This window comes from Vanellus vanellus (assembly GCF_965231255.1).
Source record: "Vanellus vanellus genome assembly, chromosome: 6".
NCBI classification, from domain to species: Eukaryota; Metazoa; Chordata; class Aves; order Charadriiformes; family Charadriidae; genus Vanellus; species Vanellus vanellus.
This window is the reverse complement of record NC_138911.1, coordinates 355,817-371,040: the sequence shown is the minus strand read 5'-3', so window position 1 is coordinate 371,040 and position 15,224 is coordinate 355,817. Positions and strand designations below refer to the sequence as shown.

The following is a 15,224-nucleotide window of genomic DNA, read 5'->3' as shown; positions in this document are numbered from 1 at the left end:
TCTGGGCACCTCCGCTCCGGGGACCTGGGTTCAACCCACCTCCCCGAGCCTCTACAGCTGCGGGCTCTGCTCCGAGGAAGGCAGAGACCTTCTTTTCTTCATCATCTGCCTCCTCTTTTCTTCTTCATCTTCCTCTTCTTCATCATCATCTTCCTCTTCTTCTTCCTCCTCCTCCTCCTCTCTTGCCGAGCCCTGCAGAGCCCCCGTCACAGGGATTTAGGATCTCTGGGGCTGCCCCAGTGCATCACCCCCCAGGGGCACCTGCAATCCCTGGGTCCCCACAGAGGGACCGCCCCGAGGGCGACACGACCCCCCCACAGCCTCTTCCCACCCACAATGGATGCGGCACCTTCAAGACCGTGTACCCGAGAGGGGGAACTGCCCCGGGGGAGCCACTAAAGGCTTTCAGTAATTAGCAATTAGCATCCCTGACGAGCTCCCCCTGGCCTCTCTGAGAGCAGCTGAGCCTGATACTAATGAGGTTCCGTGCTAATTATAGGGGGTGCGCAGGGCCGAGCTGCCGCCTGCGCGGCGGGCAGGGACCACACTGGGCTGAAAACCCTCTCGGAATTCTTTGCGCTCCAAAAAAAGGCGCAGGGTCAGGCCAGGCCAGCGCTCCCCGCCGTGCCCAGCGCTCCGGCGTCCCCAGGGGCCGGCAGCGCCGAGCGGTGCTGTTCCCGGCGCCCGGCCGTGCCTGCTGCGCGCCAGCCCGTCCCTCTCTCGTTCAGCACCTTCAATAATTCACGCCGAATAACGCGGGCTGCCGCCGCGCGGCGTTGCACCGACCTGGAGCTGGAGCCAGCAAGGAAACACAGCCCCTCGGACGAGCCTTGGGGACATCAGGGGACTTCAGCGACGTGCTCGAGGACACCCCAAACCTCTGTGGCGTGGCGAAAGGCTCGAGCGGTCATCCAGCACCCCAATGGGGTTTTAATCCCTCCCGAGCTGGGCTGTCGGTGCGGCCCCGCGCTGTTGGCTGTGGGGTCGGCCCGCGAGGCTGATGGCTGCGTCGGTGTAGGTACCGGACCCCGCTCTCCGCGTGCCGGCGGCCTCGCGGCCCGGCTGGCTCTGGCTCACCGGGGTCCCCGGCGCGCGGCGCCTCAGCGCCCTCCCCAGAGCGGCTCTTTTCCAGCCAGCCCCGGGGAGGCAAACGCCGCCTCCGGCTGCCAGACCGCAAAACCCCAAGCCCAGCTCGCAGCATTCAGCTCCCTTGGGAATGCCATAAAAAAAACACCCTAAAATTAAAACAAACAACCAAAAAAAACCCCCAGCCCAGCCCTCGCTTCCCCTTGGCCCGCTCCCCAAGGCTTTAAAGCCCCCAGTTTTGCTCTCGCCGTGAGCGAACCGGCGGTGGGTCCCCGGTGGCATTTCCCACCGTTGGCATTCAGGATTTGAATTAAGACGCTGGAAAGGAGCAGTCCCAAATTGCTCTCTCGGCCCGGCCCCGCCACGGGGCCCGTTCTCCCCCCACGGGAGGGATGCGGGTACAGAAACGCGGGTGGGATGTATATCCCTGCGGGTTTCGGAGGGGGGAGGGCAGGTGGGATAAGCGTTTTCCCCGGCTGCGATGCTCCGGAGGGAGCGCTGCTGTATACGCTCCCCGGGCACACCTCTCTGCCTGCCCCTTCCCCGCTGCCGAGGGATGGCGGCAGCAACGCTCCCGGCGCGGGGGCTCGGCTGTGAGCTACGGGGGATGCTCAGCCCCAATTTAAAGGCTGTATCCCCCCCTCCCCGTGCACCCCTTTGCCGCAGTGCCCCGAAAGGGATGAAATAACCCCGTCCACACGCTCGCAGGCGGGAGAGCATCACAGGCGGTCGCGAACTTGGCTTTTATTGTCACGGGAGGCAGCAGCAGGCGATGCGACAGGTCGCGACGGGGGGGGCACACACGGGGGTGTTACACCGCAGGTCTTCCAGCGCATTCACCGCGAGCTCTGCAGCGGGATGGAGGGAGAGAAAGGATGCCGCAGGGAGAGGATGCCGCTGGCTGCAAGCCCCGCTCCTGCCCGTGCCTCTGCTGCCCCGGCTCTGCGCAAAAAGACTAATTCTCGGGCCACGGCGATTTTCCCGCTGGGGAGAGGACAATTAATAAGCAGATGAGATGGAGGGGGGGTCGCTGCAAAGAGCATCATTTGCACCTCCCGCTATGGGCTCCGTGGCATCACGTGCTTCAAATTGGCACCCAGCGGTTTTGCTGGCGCTGCGCTTGGCCGCGTCGCAGCGCAAAGGCGTTAACGGGAGGAGCTGCCCCGGGAATAGCGTTCCTCTGGGACGGAGAAGCATCACCTTAGCGTGGGGCGTCCACGTGCGGCAGGGGGGCAGCCGGTTGGGTTTGCCTCCCCTCGGAGACGGGGACGCTGCGCTGAGGCAGCCGGGGATGGGAACCACGGGGCGGCCTCGGCCGAGGCAGACGCCCCGGCAAAGCCCTGAGCACGCGGTGCCTTCCGCCCGAGGCACGGCAGCAACATCTGCCGCCTCCGCTGCCCTTTGCCCGGCACTTTATGTACAGGGTTATTAAAGCAGAGCACGCCAAGGAGCCTGAAATGTTAAAAGATGGTTTTTCAGAAAAGCCAGGGATTAACAGGCCTTCCCCACCCCCCAACGCACTGTAAACAGATCTCCGCTTTGCTTGTAACCGTGCCCTGGGTGCCAGCCCCCGCGCAGGCGGGGAGGGAGAAGCCGCAGCTCCCCAGCGGGGGGGGGGGCGCGGGGGTCTGCCCCTCCGCAGCCGCTTCAGTTCACAACCCCCGGGGGGAAACCGGGGGGAGACGCAGCCCCGGGCTCCGGCTGACGTTGGCGGGTGGCCACGGGCGGGCACACCGGCTGGCCCGGCTCCTCGGGGAGGGACGCAGAGGGGGCCGCGGCCCCCCGGCACCCACCCACCCCAGCGGCGGGTGGGTCTGGGGGCACCGAGGGACGGATGTGGGCAGCGACCGCCCCCGCGGAGCAGCCGGCCGGGCTGGGAAGGTTTGGGGCCGCCAGGGGACTTTACCCACTGGCAGCACTGAGCAGCAGAAGCAACATCCATTTTCCCCGGGACAGGGATGGCTGACGGCAGCCCCGGTGCGACCCTCGGGGTCACCCCGGCATTGTGGGTACAGCCTCGGGGCACAGACGGACCCAGCGAGCTGTCTTAGGGCAGCGGGGAAACCCATACAGATGTGTCTGTGCTGGGTCTGATCCCCGCCGAAACCCTTCCGAGCCTCCGAGGGTTGACCCCACACCACCGAAGTCACCACGACCCACCTTCCCTACTGACCTCAGCCGTGCAGGAGGAGGAGGAGGGAGCAAAGGGCTAAGGTGGACAAAGAGCACCTCCCCGGCCAACGCAAAGCCCGTTTGTAAAAGCCTGTGGGCTTTAGAAGGCTGTCGGACCCCAATCCCACCCTCCCCACTCTTGGCCTTCCCCTGCTGGGAGCCAGCATGGCCCCACCAGCTGCTCCTCAAGCCCGGGGCTCAATCAGCAGGATAACCTGTCCCTCAGTCCCGGCTTGGCCGGCACTCGTGCCTCCGTGCCGGGGACGTCACTCGGGGATGTAGTCCCTGAAGGAGTTGAAGCTGAGGCTCCGGCCCGCTGAGTTCAAGGTGGAGCTGGCTTGCATCTTGGGGATCTTCTCCATCAGCTTCGACACTGTCCTCCTCTTGAAGGAGCCCGGGGAGAAATGCCCCTGTCTCATGAGCTCCTGGTAGAGGGTGTTGAACACCGTAACGGTCTCTTCATAGCTGTCCCGGGTGGAGATCTCGTAGAAAGGAAGCTTCAAGGCTTTGGAGAGGTTTTCGCCATCCTCCGTGGACACCATCCTGTCGAACTGCAGGTCCTTCTTGTTGCCCACGATGACCACAGGGGGCTGCTCGCTGCCGCCGCTCCGCTTGGGGCTGGAGTGGATGTGGTTGATGAGGAAACACAGCCGCATGACCTCGTCGAAGCTGCACCGGTCCGTCACCGAGTAGACCACGGCGAAGCCATCGCCCCATTTGATCTTCTCCTCTATCTGCAGGGAATCCTCCTCCTGCCGGGGCAGACGAGCTCATGTTAACACCAGAAGCCCCAACATCTCCTAAACACCAACGCCGCCGGTCGCAACCTAGAAAACCTCCCAAGGGGGCCTGTCACCATCTCCCAGAAGGTTTTTGGCGCCGGAGCAGTGACATGCGGAGCAGCACAGGCAGCCCCGGGCAGGGACTTGGTGGGTTGGGCAGAGCGATGGATGGAGACAGCAACCAGCCCCATCCTGGTGCGGACGAGGGGAGAGCGAGCGCCGCTAAAGCGGCAGCACAAAGGCAGGGCCGTTGCCGGAGGGGAAGCCAGCACAGGGCTCTCCATCGCCCGCGGTCCCGGCGCTCGGTGGCTCCTCCGACCCAGCGCCCTCCCGCTCCCCGGGGCTGCCTCCGGCCCTCGGGATGCTCCACCTCCGCAGGGAGCAGAGCTGCGCAGCACATTGGGAAGGGGAATGGGGAAGTATTTAGCGGAAGCCACGCTGTAATTGGCGTTAGAGACACATAAACTCTCCAAAACATCCTTTTTTTTCTGAGATAAACATGTCATAGAATCAGAGTTGTTGAGTTTGGAAGGGACCTTTAAGATCATCAAGTCCAACCATTAACCCAACCTGACAACACCGCAGTCAATATTTTGGATAGCACAGATTAAAGCTGGTGGAAGAGCAGGGGTTGCCTTCGACGGCAAGTCACGCTTCGCCCCTGATGTCCCCAGGGTCAGGCAGCGGTGAAACGGCGCGAGCTCACCTGTCCCGCCGTGTCCAGGATCTCGAAGTGCACCATCTCCCCGTCGATGACGGCCATGTGTCTGTAAATCATTTCTGGGGGAGGACAGGCAGAAAAGCATCGAGTGAGAGAAGCCCCCGGGCGGCAGACGACCACCAGGCGCCCTGGATGCCACCCGCGCGGTGGAAGGCAATTTCCTCCTGCCGCGACCTCCAGCCCACGTGGGCTCCGTTTCAGGTCCACGTCTCTGGTGCTGGAGCTCAGCACGCGTCCCCACGCCCGGGGAGGGCAGTCCCGCGCCCACGGCATGCAGCCCGGCGGCTCCGAGGGGCGGCACAGACCCCCGCCGGCACCCGGCCGGCTCTCGCCTCGTGGGGAATCAAAGGGCGACGGCGACCAGAGCGTCGGAGCAACAAGAGCTCACGGAGTGATGCTCCTGCGGAGGGAGAGGGGCTGAGCGGGGTGTACGAAGAGCGGGGTTTGTTTCGAGCCCCCGCTCGTGCGGCTCCCTTCTAACCCAAAAAAGCGGCTGTGAGGCAGCATCGGGGCAGCTCTTCCAGCACAAAAACCGCTTCGAGCTTCACTGATACCATCAGGCAATCCGACCAGCCGGCACTGGGCTTAGCGACGGCCCCGGGCACAGCGTGCTCGACGGGACGCCGTGTCCGGGCAGACGGAGCTCCGCCGTCACAGAGGGGCGCGTGTGCCACCGCGCGACGGGGCAGAAACCTGCTTGGCTTTGCCGTCTACGGGACAAACCAGGCACCTTCCCCCTCCTCCGGCACGGGGAAGCACAGGGACACTCACCGCACGGGCTCTGTATTTTATCACATCAGCCCAAGAGGGGGAAGACGCGGCGGGCAGAGGGGAAAGCCAAACTGCACGCCCGGGGGGAAAGCAGCATCGCTCAGCATACCAGGCGGGGAGCGGGGATGTAAAGCACAGACGGGACAACGGCGGGGCTGCTTCTCAGACCAAACCTTTCCCCCGGGTCCCCTGTGAGCCAGCTGCGTTAGAGCAACACAGACTTCCCAAATTTGCCGGCCCGGCGGGTGGCAGCAGGGGTTGGGCAGAAGGATGCACAGCCCGCAACCACCCGCTCATTTGTGGGGCGCTTTGGCAGGGACAGGACTTCAGTGCCCCAAAAAACTCAAACCCAAATACAAAAAAAAAAACCCAACCCCCACAAGACAGGAAAGCGCTCGCCAGCGGCTCAGACACCCCTCGAAAGCCGCCTGCCGGCAGGAGGGTGACTGAGCCCGTCGTGCGATGCCGGCGGCTCGCCCCAACGCGTTTTGCCTTAACGAAACAACAGAAGAGGAAAAAGGGACACACAAGAGCCAGGGGGGTGCCACCATGGCCAGTGGCTCCGACCGCTGCCAGCCTGGCCAAGGAGGAGGAGGAGGAGGAGGAGGAGGAGGGAAGACGGTGAGTCGGGAGCAGAGTCGGCTCTGGCGGCAGCGGTGCGGGTGCACCGGAGTCTCCAGGCTGAGCCAGTGGCAGCAGGGAAAGCAACGAGAAGAACCTACCTAGGGTTGGGTCGTAGTCACCGATGAATCTCCTGGTGATGAATCTGACGGTCAACGCTGTAAAAAAACCAACACGACAAACCCGGTTACGGCTGTGAGATCAAACTGCAGCGCAGCATCGGCTGACTGAGGCAGCGGGGACGGAGCGCGGACCTGCCGCAGCCGCGCGGGAAAGCGCCCCTGTGCGCACCAGGAGGAGACATCCCAGCGGCGACGCTGCGGACGCGGCCCCATGAGGACCAGGTTATTGCAGGGTTGGGAAAAGTGTCTCCAAAGGCACCCAAGGAGGCCGGGTCCCTGCCCCGTGCTGCCCGGGGCCGCCCCGTGGTGACCAGAGCAGACTAGAGTAGAGCAGCAAGTCGCCAGACGCGGGTGGCAGAAGGTGAGGGTGGCACCGCCTGGGAAAGGATGAGGGTTGCCCGGGTGGATGCCTTGGACCAAGGTGGTTACAAACCCTCGTTTCTGCCCCGAAAGTCCCTGGGTGACAGCACAGCCCCGTGCAGGCTGTCCTCTGCCTTGCTTCGCCCCGCGGACAACGCGGGAAAACACGTACAACCAGGCTGGCGGCTCGCGCCTCCCCTCTCCTACCCAGCCGGAGACATTTCCAGAGCTCCCGCACGCCGGGCAGCGCAAAACCACCTCGCTGCAGCCCCGGGGAACGCCTGGGTGGTTTTCGCACGTTCTTTGCCGAGGTCCAAACCCCACCACGCGATGGGACACCCCAGGCAGAAGGAGAGGTCTCTGCCCAGCTCCAGGAGCAGCACACCGCCCCCCTGCCCAAAGCTGCCTGCTCGGCGTCAGCAACAAAACGCCCGTCGCATCAAGGAGACGCAGCCCAACGGCAACGGGAGGCACCCGCAGCGCCCCGGGGCCGGCCAGCCCCATCCCCCGCAGCACCCCAGCGCAGCCGCCGACCGCCCTGGCGCTGCCGCTGCCAGAAAACATCCTTCCAGCTCCCGCGGAGGCGGCAGCTCGGGGGGCCCCGACAGCGGCAGCGGGAGGTGGCCAGGACGGCGGGTGTTTCGGCGTGCTCGGCAGGCGTTTCGGCAGGCGAAGCCCAGGCAGCGCCGTCCCCGCGAACCCACCCAGAGGCGCGGGCGGAAGGCGGCTCCTCGCACGGGCAGTTTCACTCCCCCGCCAGTTGATAAACTGCTTTTTTCTGGCCTTGATCCTGCGAAGATTTATGCAGGTGCTTAAGTTTTATGCGGGTGAGCGATCCCCTCGGTGGCCTCCAGCCAGCCGCCTTCCAGCGGCGAGCTCGAGGTGGGGGAAAGCCAGCGCCGGGCCAGCGCCAGGCTCTCCCTCGCTGTCACCGGCGCTGACGGGAGAGCCGCCCGCATGGCTCCCACCAATCTGCCCATCTGCCCGCATGGCTCCCAGGAATTGCGGCGCTGTTTGTTTAACCTGCCCCGGGCGCTCCATGCGGCCGTTGACACCAAACCTCATGAAATTCATCAAAGCCGGAGGAAGACGTGGCACGGCGCGCCAGGAGGTGCCGCTCACGCCGGCCGGGTGCTGCAGCGAAAGCAGCCCGGGGACGGCACCCGGCGGCATTAGCCGGGGAAGCGGGAGATGGGCAGATGCCCCAAGGGCATCACCCTCCTGCCATGGCTTTGCCTGGTGATCCGCTTTCCCCTGGAGATCCGCATCCCCCTGGGAATCCGCATTGCCTTGAGAATCTGCATCCCCCTGGGAACCTGCATCCCCCGCCTGGGCCTGGGGACACCGGGGACAAGTGGGGACTGTTGGCTCTGTTTCCACCTCGCAAGGAGCCCCGCTCCCTGGCGGCTCTCCGGCGTGCGGGGGCACAAACCGACCCCCCCCCCGCTGCCATACCCCCCCCGCCCCATCCGCCGGCTGGCACAGCACCCACACGGAGACCGCATGGCTCGGCCCGATGTTCTCCTCCTTGCGAGGGCGAGGAGAGGCAGGGGCGGCCTCAGCACGGCAGTGCGGGCAATCAAACCCCTCTGACGCGATTACCGCCTCTCCCTGCGGCGGAGAGCAGGAGACGCGAAGCCCAAATGACGCGGCAATGCCGGGCTGGGCGGAGGTCTGCCGGCGCTGGAGGTTTGCGCGGCAGCTCCATCAGGCACGGGCAGCCCTTTCTCCTGGCGGGGAGAAGTACTGCCTGGCATCATCCCTCTCCGGCCGGCCCGGCCGGCGCAGGCAGACCTCGGCTCCAGCGCCGGGGCGGGTTCGGGGCGGGCGAGCTCCCCGGGGACTGCAAAAGAAAAACCCAAAACATGAGAGAGACTCACGGTGTTTTTTCCGTAAGGGTTAGCAAAGGCTCTGCCGTCGCACGAGGTCTCCAGAGGGGTATTTCCAGGAGTGGGGACAGCAGACAGGGCTGAGCCTCAGCTGGCAAACGGCCACAAACCCAAAACGGAGGGGTGAAAAGGCAGAAGCTTTCCCAGCAACGAAGCAATTTGGAGGTGCCAAAAACCCCGCCGGTCTGCTCGGGGCAGGGAGGCAGCCAGAGCTCACCCCTCGCTCCCGCTAACACAGCATCCAGCGCTGCTAAAACGTCCCCCACGCGGCCAAAGGGCCACCGGACCACCTCTGGCTGGGGGGGCTTATATCAGGGTCTCCTGCCCCAGAGCCGCCCCCGGCGCCACGGTGGGACATCGCGGCCCCTACGCGCACACCCTGCACGGCACGGGGAGGTGACAAGAGGGGACGGGCGCTCGTGAGAAGGAGCAGAAGCAGCTGTGGTGCGGCTGAGGCGCCGGGGAGATGCTCCCGAGCCGCCCCCGTTTTTGGAAGCGTGCAGCGGGGCTGGCGGCGCCCCGAGGGCGGCGCGGGCAGACGGCGCTGAGGAGCTGGCCGAGGACGTGGCTTTGCTTCGACGCAAAGCCGAGGGTACTTTTCACTTGACTTGTCACACCTCAGGCACCCCGCAGCGAGCCCCGGCAGCGCCGCGAGGAGCCGCGCCGGCGGGGAGACAGCGGAGAGGCGATGGGGAGCGGGGGTGCTTGGCTGCCAGCAATTCGCCAGCAGCGGGGGCCTTGCCGGCGAGGCTCCGCCAGGGGCTTACGGCAGAGAACTCCTCTGCCCGGCACAGGAAACCCACGGCGTGGAGGCCGGGGACGGCAGAGAGCCGGCGGTCGCTGCCGGGCTTTCACGGGGAGGGAGGAAGAGATCAAAGCTGCGGCGCTGCTCGGCCACGGTGTACAGAGCCTGTGGCGGCTCGCTGACACGGGTCGTCTCGTCCAGGATGGGATAATTGGGGTAATTACTGGGTGGCGGTGGTTGTGGCGGTGATGGGCAGGTGGGGGGGTGTGTGTGCGCCGGGGCGGTGGTTGGCAGCTCGGCACGGACCCAGGAGGAACTCCGCAGCTCTGGTCGCCGGGGGATAATTTGGGAGCAGCCCCATAGTGGCAGCGCTACGGGCACCCGGCTCTGGGCCATGGAGCCGACAAAGCAACAGAGCAAACGCAGACATTACACCCTCTCTGCTCAGAAAGCACCGGAGGCGGTGCGGGATCCGGTCCCTGACACCCCCGGGGCTGGAGGAGGAAAGAGATGGCCGCAGGTGACCGACTGCATCTCCTGAGAGCCCTCGGCTGCCAGAGGAACCCGCAGCCGAGCACAAAGGTGTCTTTTTCCACTCACCTGCATCCCCATCCCCACCCGCCGGAATATCTTTCTGCAGGGAATTGCCGTGAGGATGTCACAGGGCGGCCTCGGGAAGCACCAGCATCGCCGAAAGCAGCTCTCCACCCTGGCAAAGCGAGCGAGCTCCCACATCGCCCCTTCCGAGCAAGAAGGGGAGCTGCCTTTTGGGGAGAAAAGCCGGCGGCAGCAGCGCGAACGCCCGCTCGCGTGTTGTTTGAGAAACATTTTGCTCTTTGCCTTTGGGAAAAGCGAGGCGACACAACTAATCATCACGCTCGGCCCTCTGGGTCTAAGCTAACCCAAAGGACCCCCCGGGCTGCCGCGGCGCACAGAGCCCGCCCAGGTGCCCGATGCTGCAGGCACAGCGGGCCAAAGCGAACCCCTCCACGTGGCCCTCTGCACGGAACATCTTTGCACCGCGGCTGCTTCGAAAATGCACGGCGGATGGCTGGGTGCGATGTTGCGGCGACACCCGTGGTTCGGAGGGAGCACGGCTAATGGAAGCGGCGCTCAAACCCTTCACGGTGTTAATGACGGTAATGGGTACGGACAGGCTGCGCGGGGACGGGAGCGAGAGGCAGCGGAGAGGCTGAGAGCTGGCTTGGGAAGGCAACAGGAGCGGGAAGTGAAATTGGTGGGAAATGAGTGGGAACGGGGAAAAAACCCAACCCAGTGAGAGCAAGGCAGGAGCGCAGAGCCCGGGGGGGACAGGACGCAGGAGCTGCGCACCGGGCGTCCACGCCGCAGGGGGAGGGAGACAGAGCAGGAGTGTGAAGGGAGAATAAACCTCACCAAAACCGGGATACGGTGTTAAAATCCTCCCCCCCTGCCAAACCAAGACACCGGTGGAAAGGCAGCCCCAAGCAGGACGGAGGCACTCCCGCACCGGGCTGGCTTTCCCCGGGCAAACCGGGGGGCCGTGTGTCCCAGCTGGCCACGGGCAAACGTTCCCCACGTCCTGCCCCTGCACGCCGACACCGCGCCGCTCAGGATCTGCGCATCGGCCCCGGGGAGGCGGCGTCCCACCGAGCCGGGCTCTCGGCTCCTATGGCCCCAGCGCCTCTGCCCCAGGCAGCTTCTCCTGCCCCCCGGCACCCCCCGCTCCTGCTGGGGGCCATCACCCTCCCCTCGCCCTCCAAGCTGCCTCTGGGCTTCCCACCCCGCCCGCCAGAGAAGGGATTTGATGGAACGAGCATGTAATTTAGCAAAACTGCTCTGCGGAGATAACCGAGGATCCTGCAGGAGGCGTGCATCAGCGCCTTCAAAGAGGCGACCAAATTAGGGGGGGGGGTGAGACAAGGCAGGCTCAGTTTCTAGAAAGCACCTGATTTCTGTGTCACACGTTAGGCAGGCACCCAAAGCCGGAGCGCATGGTGCTGTACGAGGAGAGCAGCCAATTAAATTGATTAAAAATTGGCTGGAGCGCAAGAACATGAGCGGAGCTGCCACTGGGAAGAAGCGGATGCAGGCGGGGAGGCGGCAGCGCGTCCGCGCAGCCTTATAAGGAATTTTTTTTTCCCCGTCTCGAACAGAAGTAACCTCAGGAAGGGCTCCCCTTGGAGAGCCCCAAAGCTGAAAGGGTTAATTCTATGTCCCATTCAGTCTCTGGGAGTGCGTACGGGAGGGTTGGACGCAGGGCTGACCCGCCGGCGCGGGGAGGGGCGGGTTACCTCCAGGATGGCATCGAGCCCCGCGCGCCCACGTGCCGCTCTGTTTATGCCGCCGCATAACACATCTCTCTTGCGAGCGTCGCGGCTCACAGCGTCAATTCATCTTCCCTTCGGGTTTTGTAAGCAGAGCTTTCCTCTGGGGGATGGCAAAGTTTACGCTGGCTCCCGTCGACGGCGGCAGATACCGCGCGCTGCGGCCGCGCGGCATTCGCAGCCTCCCGCAGGTGATTTGCACAGCGCCGGCCAAACCTTTACACCACCGACGGGGTTCAGCCGTGGGGCTGCGCCCACACCCATCCCCGCCTGGGGCATCCGCGGCCTCGGCTCAGCGGATCTGGCAGCTTTCCAAACTGCTCCAAAAAAATCCAACTCTCTTGTGGAGAACGGAGGGGTTTTCCCCCCCCTTTTGCAGCTGTGCAGATTTTAATTGCCCTTTCGGCTGTTGGCACTCCCGGTGCCCTCCGCTCTCCCCCTCCTGGTGCTGCGGCGTGGGGTCCCCTCGCAGCCCACCACCACCGGGAGGTTTTGGGGTGAAACGCGCCCTCGCCCTCCCCAGGGCGGGGGATGCCCGCGCGTCGCACCCCGTCCTCTCCCGGCCCGGCCCCCCCGCCCCGCGGGAGCTCTGCCGTGATGCCGATGCCTTTGCCTCCTCCCTCGCGGGTCCCCCGCGGGTCCCTCGGGCCCATCACCGTCCCGCCGGGCAGCGGGATCTGCTTCGAGGTGTCCTCGCCCCCGGCTCCATCGGGCACAGGGGCTCACAGGCAGCAGGAAGCGGCCACCGGGCACAGCGCCCGGCGAAGGCGACACGCTGTCCCTTTGCGGGAGAGGACGCGCGGGACAGCACCCGCGGGGACGGGGACGGGGACAGGGAGAGACCCGTGTCAGGGCAGCCGCCAACCCGCAGGGCATGGCCTGCCTGCTCCGGGGGCTGCCGCCGGTGCCGGGCACGCTCCCGCTCGCCTCCGCACGAGCCAGGTATCGATCGCCTCCCTCTGCACTGATTTCACGGCCTCTGCGACTGCCGCGGCTCAAGAGGACGGCAAAAAAAGCCCCACTGAAGGCCCTCGGAGGCTGCAGGCGCCCCCGGAGCTGCGCTGCCGCCACGCAGACGCTGCAGACGGACCCCGCGCGATACCCAGCGCCACCGCGGCAGCCACCGAGGAGGGCGCCGGGGCCAAACACGGCTGCAGGAACCTTTGAAGACCCTCAAGAGTGATCTGACCCCATGGAGGGTCTCACTTGCCCACCGGAGGGGCCCAAGGCTCCCGGGCGCCCGCTGCGCTCCGGGCGGCATTGCCGCCAGGGTGGGGGCGAGCCAAAGCGCGCCGTACGCTTTGTACAGCCATCGCTCGCGGCTCCATCTGCTCATAGGGACGCGGAGGCCAAACACCACACATGGACCCCCCCCGGTGCTCCGGGTACACCCGGAGCTGAGCCCCGTTCCCGTGCTCCCGCTCCCCCGTGCCGGGCTGCTAATTGCCATCTGGGAGGTGCCTCCTTTCATTTAACCAGTGAAATCGCGATTTTCTCACTTAACGCCGGGCAAGGAGGACTCGCGGGCCAGCCAGGCAAGAGGTTTGCAGGTTACTGTATATGGAAACGCAACTTCAGCGGCACCGAGAGCCGAAGCTGCTGGCCACGAGCCAGGCGGAGGTGCCACCGCTGCAGCGTATTTAAAGGTTGTGCCTTTTGCGGAGCGGCGAGCCAGCGGGACACTGCCCTGTCCCCAAGGACACGGCAGCCCCGGCTGCGTCCCCTTCCCCCCCCCCCCTCAAGCCCTGCGTGGATGGCGGCTCCCCTGCCCCGCTGCAATAAGAACGACGTGGACACGCACCTTTCCTCGCCGGCGACGGCACCTCTCGTCCCTGCCGGCGGCACGCTGGGTGCTGCGTGGAAGCGGAGCGCAGGCCGCCTTCGCCCCCGGTGCTCGCAGCCCGGGACAGAGGAGCGGGAAGAGGTGGGAGGACGATCCCCGGGCAGGAGTGGGGGTGAAGGAGAAGAGCTCAGGTGCTCCCGTCTCCGCATCCCAAATCCCCACCCCGGCAGCCGCGGATGGAGAGCACTAAGCAAAGTGCGGGGAAAGGGAGTTTTCCGAGAGGAAAACTAAACGCAGCGCTGTAGCACGAGGCTCGGCAAACCCCGCTCCCCGCGCTAAAAAGAAGCGGCAAACAAAGTACGCGGTAAAGCACAAACCTGAGCTCGGCTTTTGGTCCGGAAAGCTCCCGTGGTCGGCAGCCCCCGGCCCCGAGTGCTGCCCTGGGCTCGCCGCGCAGCCGGGGACCGCCTGGGGACCCCCGGGACAAGCCCCTGGCTGCAAAGCGCCCACCGAGGGGAGGGAAACTCGGTGCCCGTAACCACAACGGGCTCGGGGGGGTCAATCTGGGCCATGCCACAACTGCCCCGCAGAAACTCATTGCCCACCCCGGCTTTCGGAAAGAGCCCCCGCCTGCTGCCCGGCCCCGGCTGCACCCCCGGGGGGCTCGACCCCTCTCTCCGGGGGTGCGGGGGGGATGCAGGGGGGACGCTGGAAGGGATACGGGGGGACGCTGGAGGGGATGCAGGGGGGATACCGGAGGGGATGCAGGGGAGATGCTGGGGGGATGCAAGAGGGGATAGAGGGGATGCTGGAGAGGATGCAGGGGGGTTGCAGAGGGAGATGTCAAGGGGGATGCAGAGGAGATACAGAAGGGATGCCGGGGGGGGGATGCCGGGGGGGAGATGCCGGGGGGGGGGGGGGATGCCGGGGATCCCCGTCCTACCTGTCTTGCCGACGGCGCTCTGCCCCAGCACGACGAGGCGCAGGGTGCGGGCCGGGCTGAGGCTGACGGAGCGGCGCAGGGGCCGGGGGAAGCTCATGCCGGGGCCGGGGCCAGGGCCGGGGCTCGGGGCCCCGCCGCGCTCCCGCTCCGCCGGGCGCTTCCCACCGGCTCCGCCCCGGGGGCCGGTCGCGTCAGCCCCGGGGCGGGCGGTCCCGCATGATGCCCTCCTCCTCCTCCTCCTCCTCCTCCCCCCCAGCGGAGGCGGCCGCTACCTGTCTGCGGGGCGCCGTGCCTCAGTTTCCCCACCCGCAGCAGCTCCGGGGGGGCTCTTCCCCAAAGAAAAGGCGGGTGCGGGTCCGGAGAGCGGCTCACCTGAACGGGGGTAAAGCGAGGAAAGAGCGGGGAAGCCGTCGGGAAACCCATGCGACACCGCCCCGGGCCGGGAAACACGGCCAGGGTGCTGCCTCCCCCCCGCCCAAATCCCGGCATGAAACCACGATTTCATCTTCTGCGTGCAAGACAAGCTAATGCGGATGCGAGAAGCTGGCTTCGCCCCAGCCTCTCCCCTCGCCCAGCCTTCAGGCACAGCGTGCTCCTCGCCAAACTCGGTGGGGCAGAGCCCCCCGCTCCGCACGGCCGGGGCAGCCCGGGGCTCAGCCCTCGCGCCTCCGCACAAACCGGTGACTGAAATCCCATCGGTGCCAAAGAGCCAAGGCTTTGCGTCGGGCCGGGAACCGAACTTTGCACGTGCTTTGGTTGCAGCAGCGTTGCAAGGGTGTTAAATAACAGCGTAAGGGTGTACACAAGAGCAAAGTGGGGGATGTGTGTGTGTGTACAAGTGTGGGCACAGGCAACGTGTCACTGCTCAGAGCAGCAGCCGGAGCGGCCCCGGCCGTGTGCTGTGGGTGCCCGGAGTGCTGGGA

General features: G+C 65.8%; 1 protein-coding gene across 1 annotated transcript; it reads right to left on the bottom strand.

Moving 5' to 3' along the window:
- Positions 1-3,397: 3,397 nt before the first annotated feature.
- LOC309673488 (ras-related and estrogen-regulated growth inhibitor-like) lies at positions 3,398-14,505 on the bottom strand. The gene is made up of 4 exons (XM_082485273.1): positions 14,302-14,505; positions 6,255-6,311; positions 4,747-4,820; positions 3,398-4,010 (listed from the first exon to the last, which is right to left on the bottom strand). The coding sequence occupies exons 1-4, from the start codon at positions 14,396-14,398 to the stop codon at positions 3,525-3,527; spliced, it is 714 nt and encodes a 237-aa protein (XP_082341399.1). The 5' UTR covers positions 14,399-14,505; the 3' UTR covers positions 3,398-3,524.
- Between the last annotated feature and the right edge of the window lie 719 nt (positions 14,506-15,224).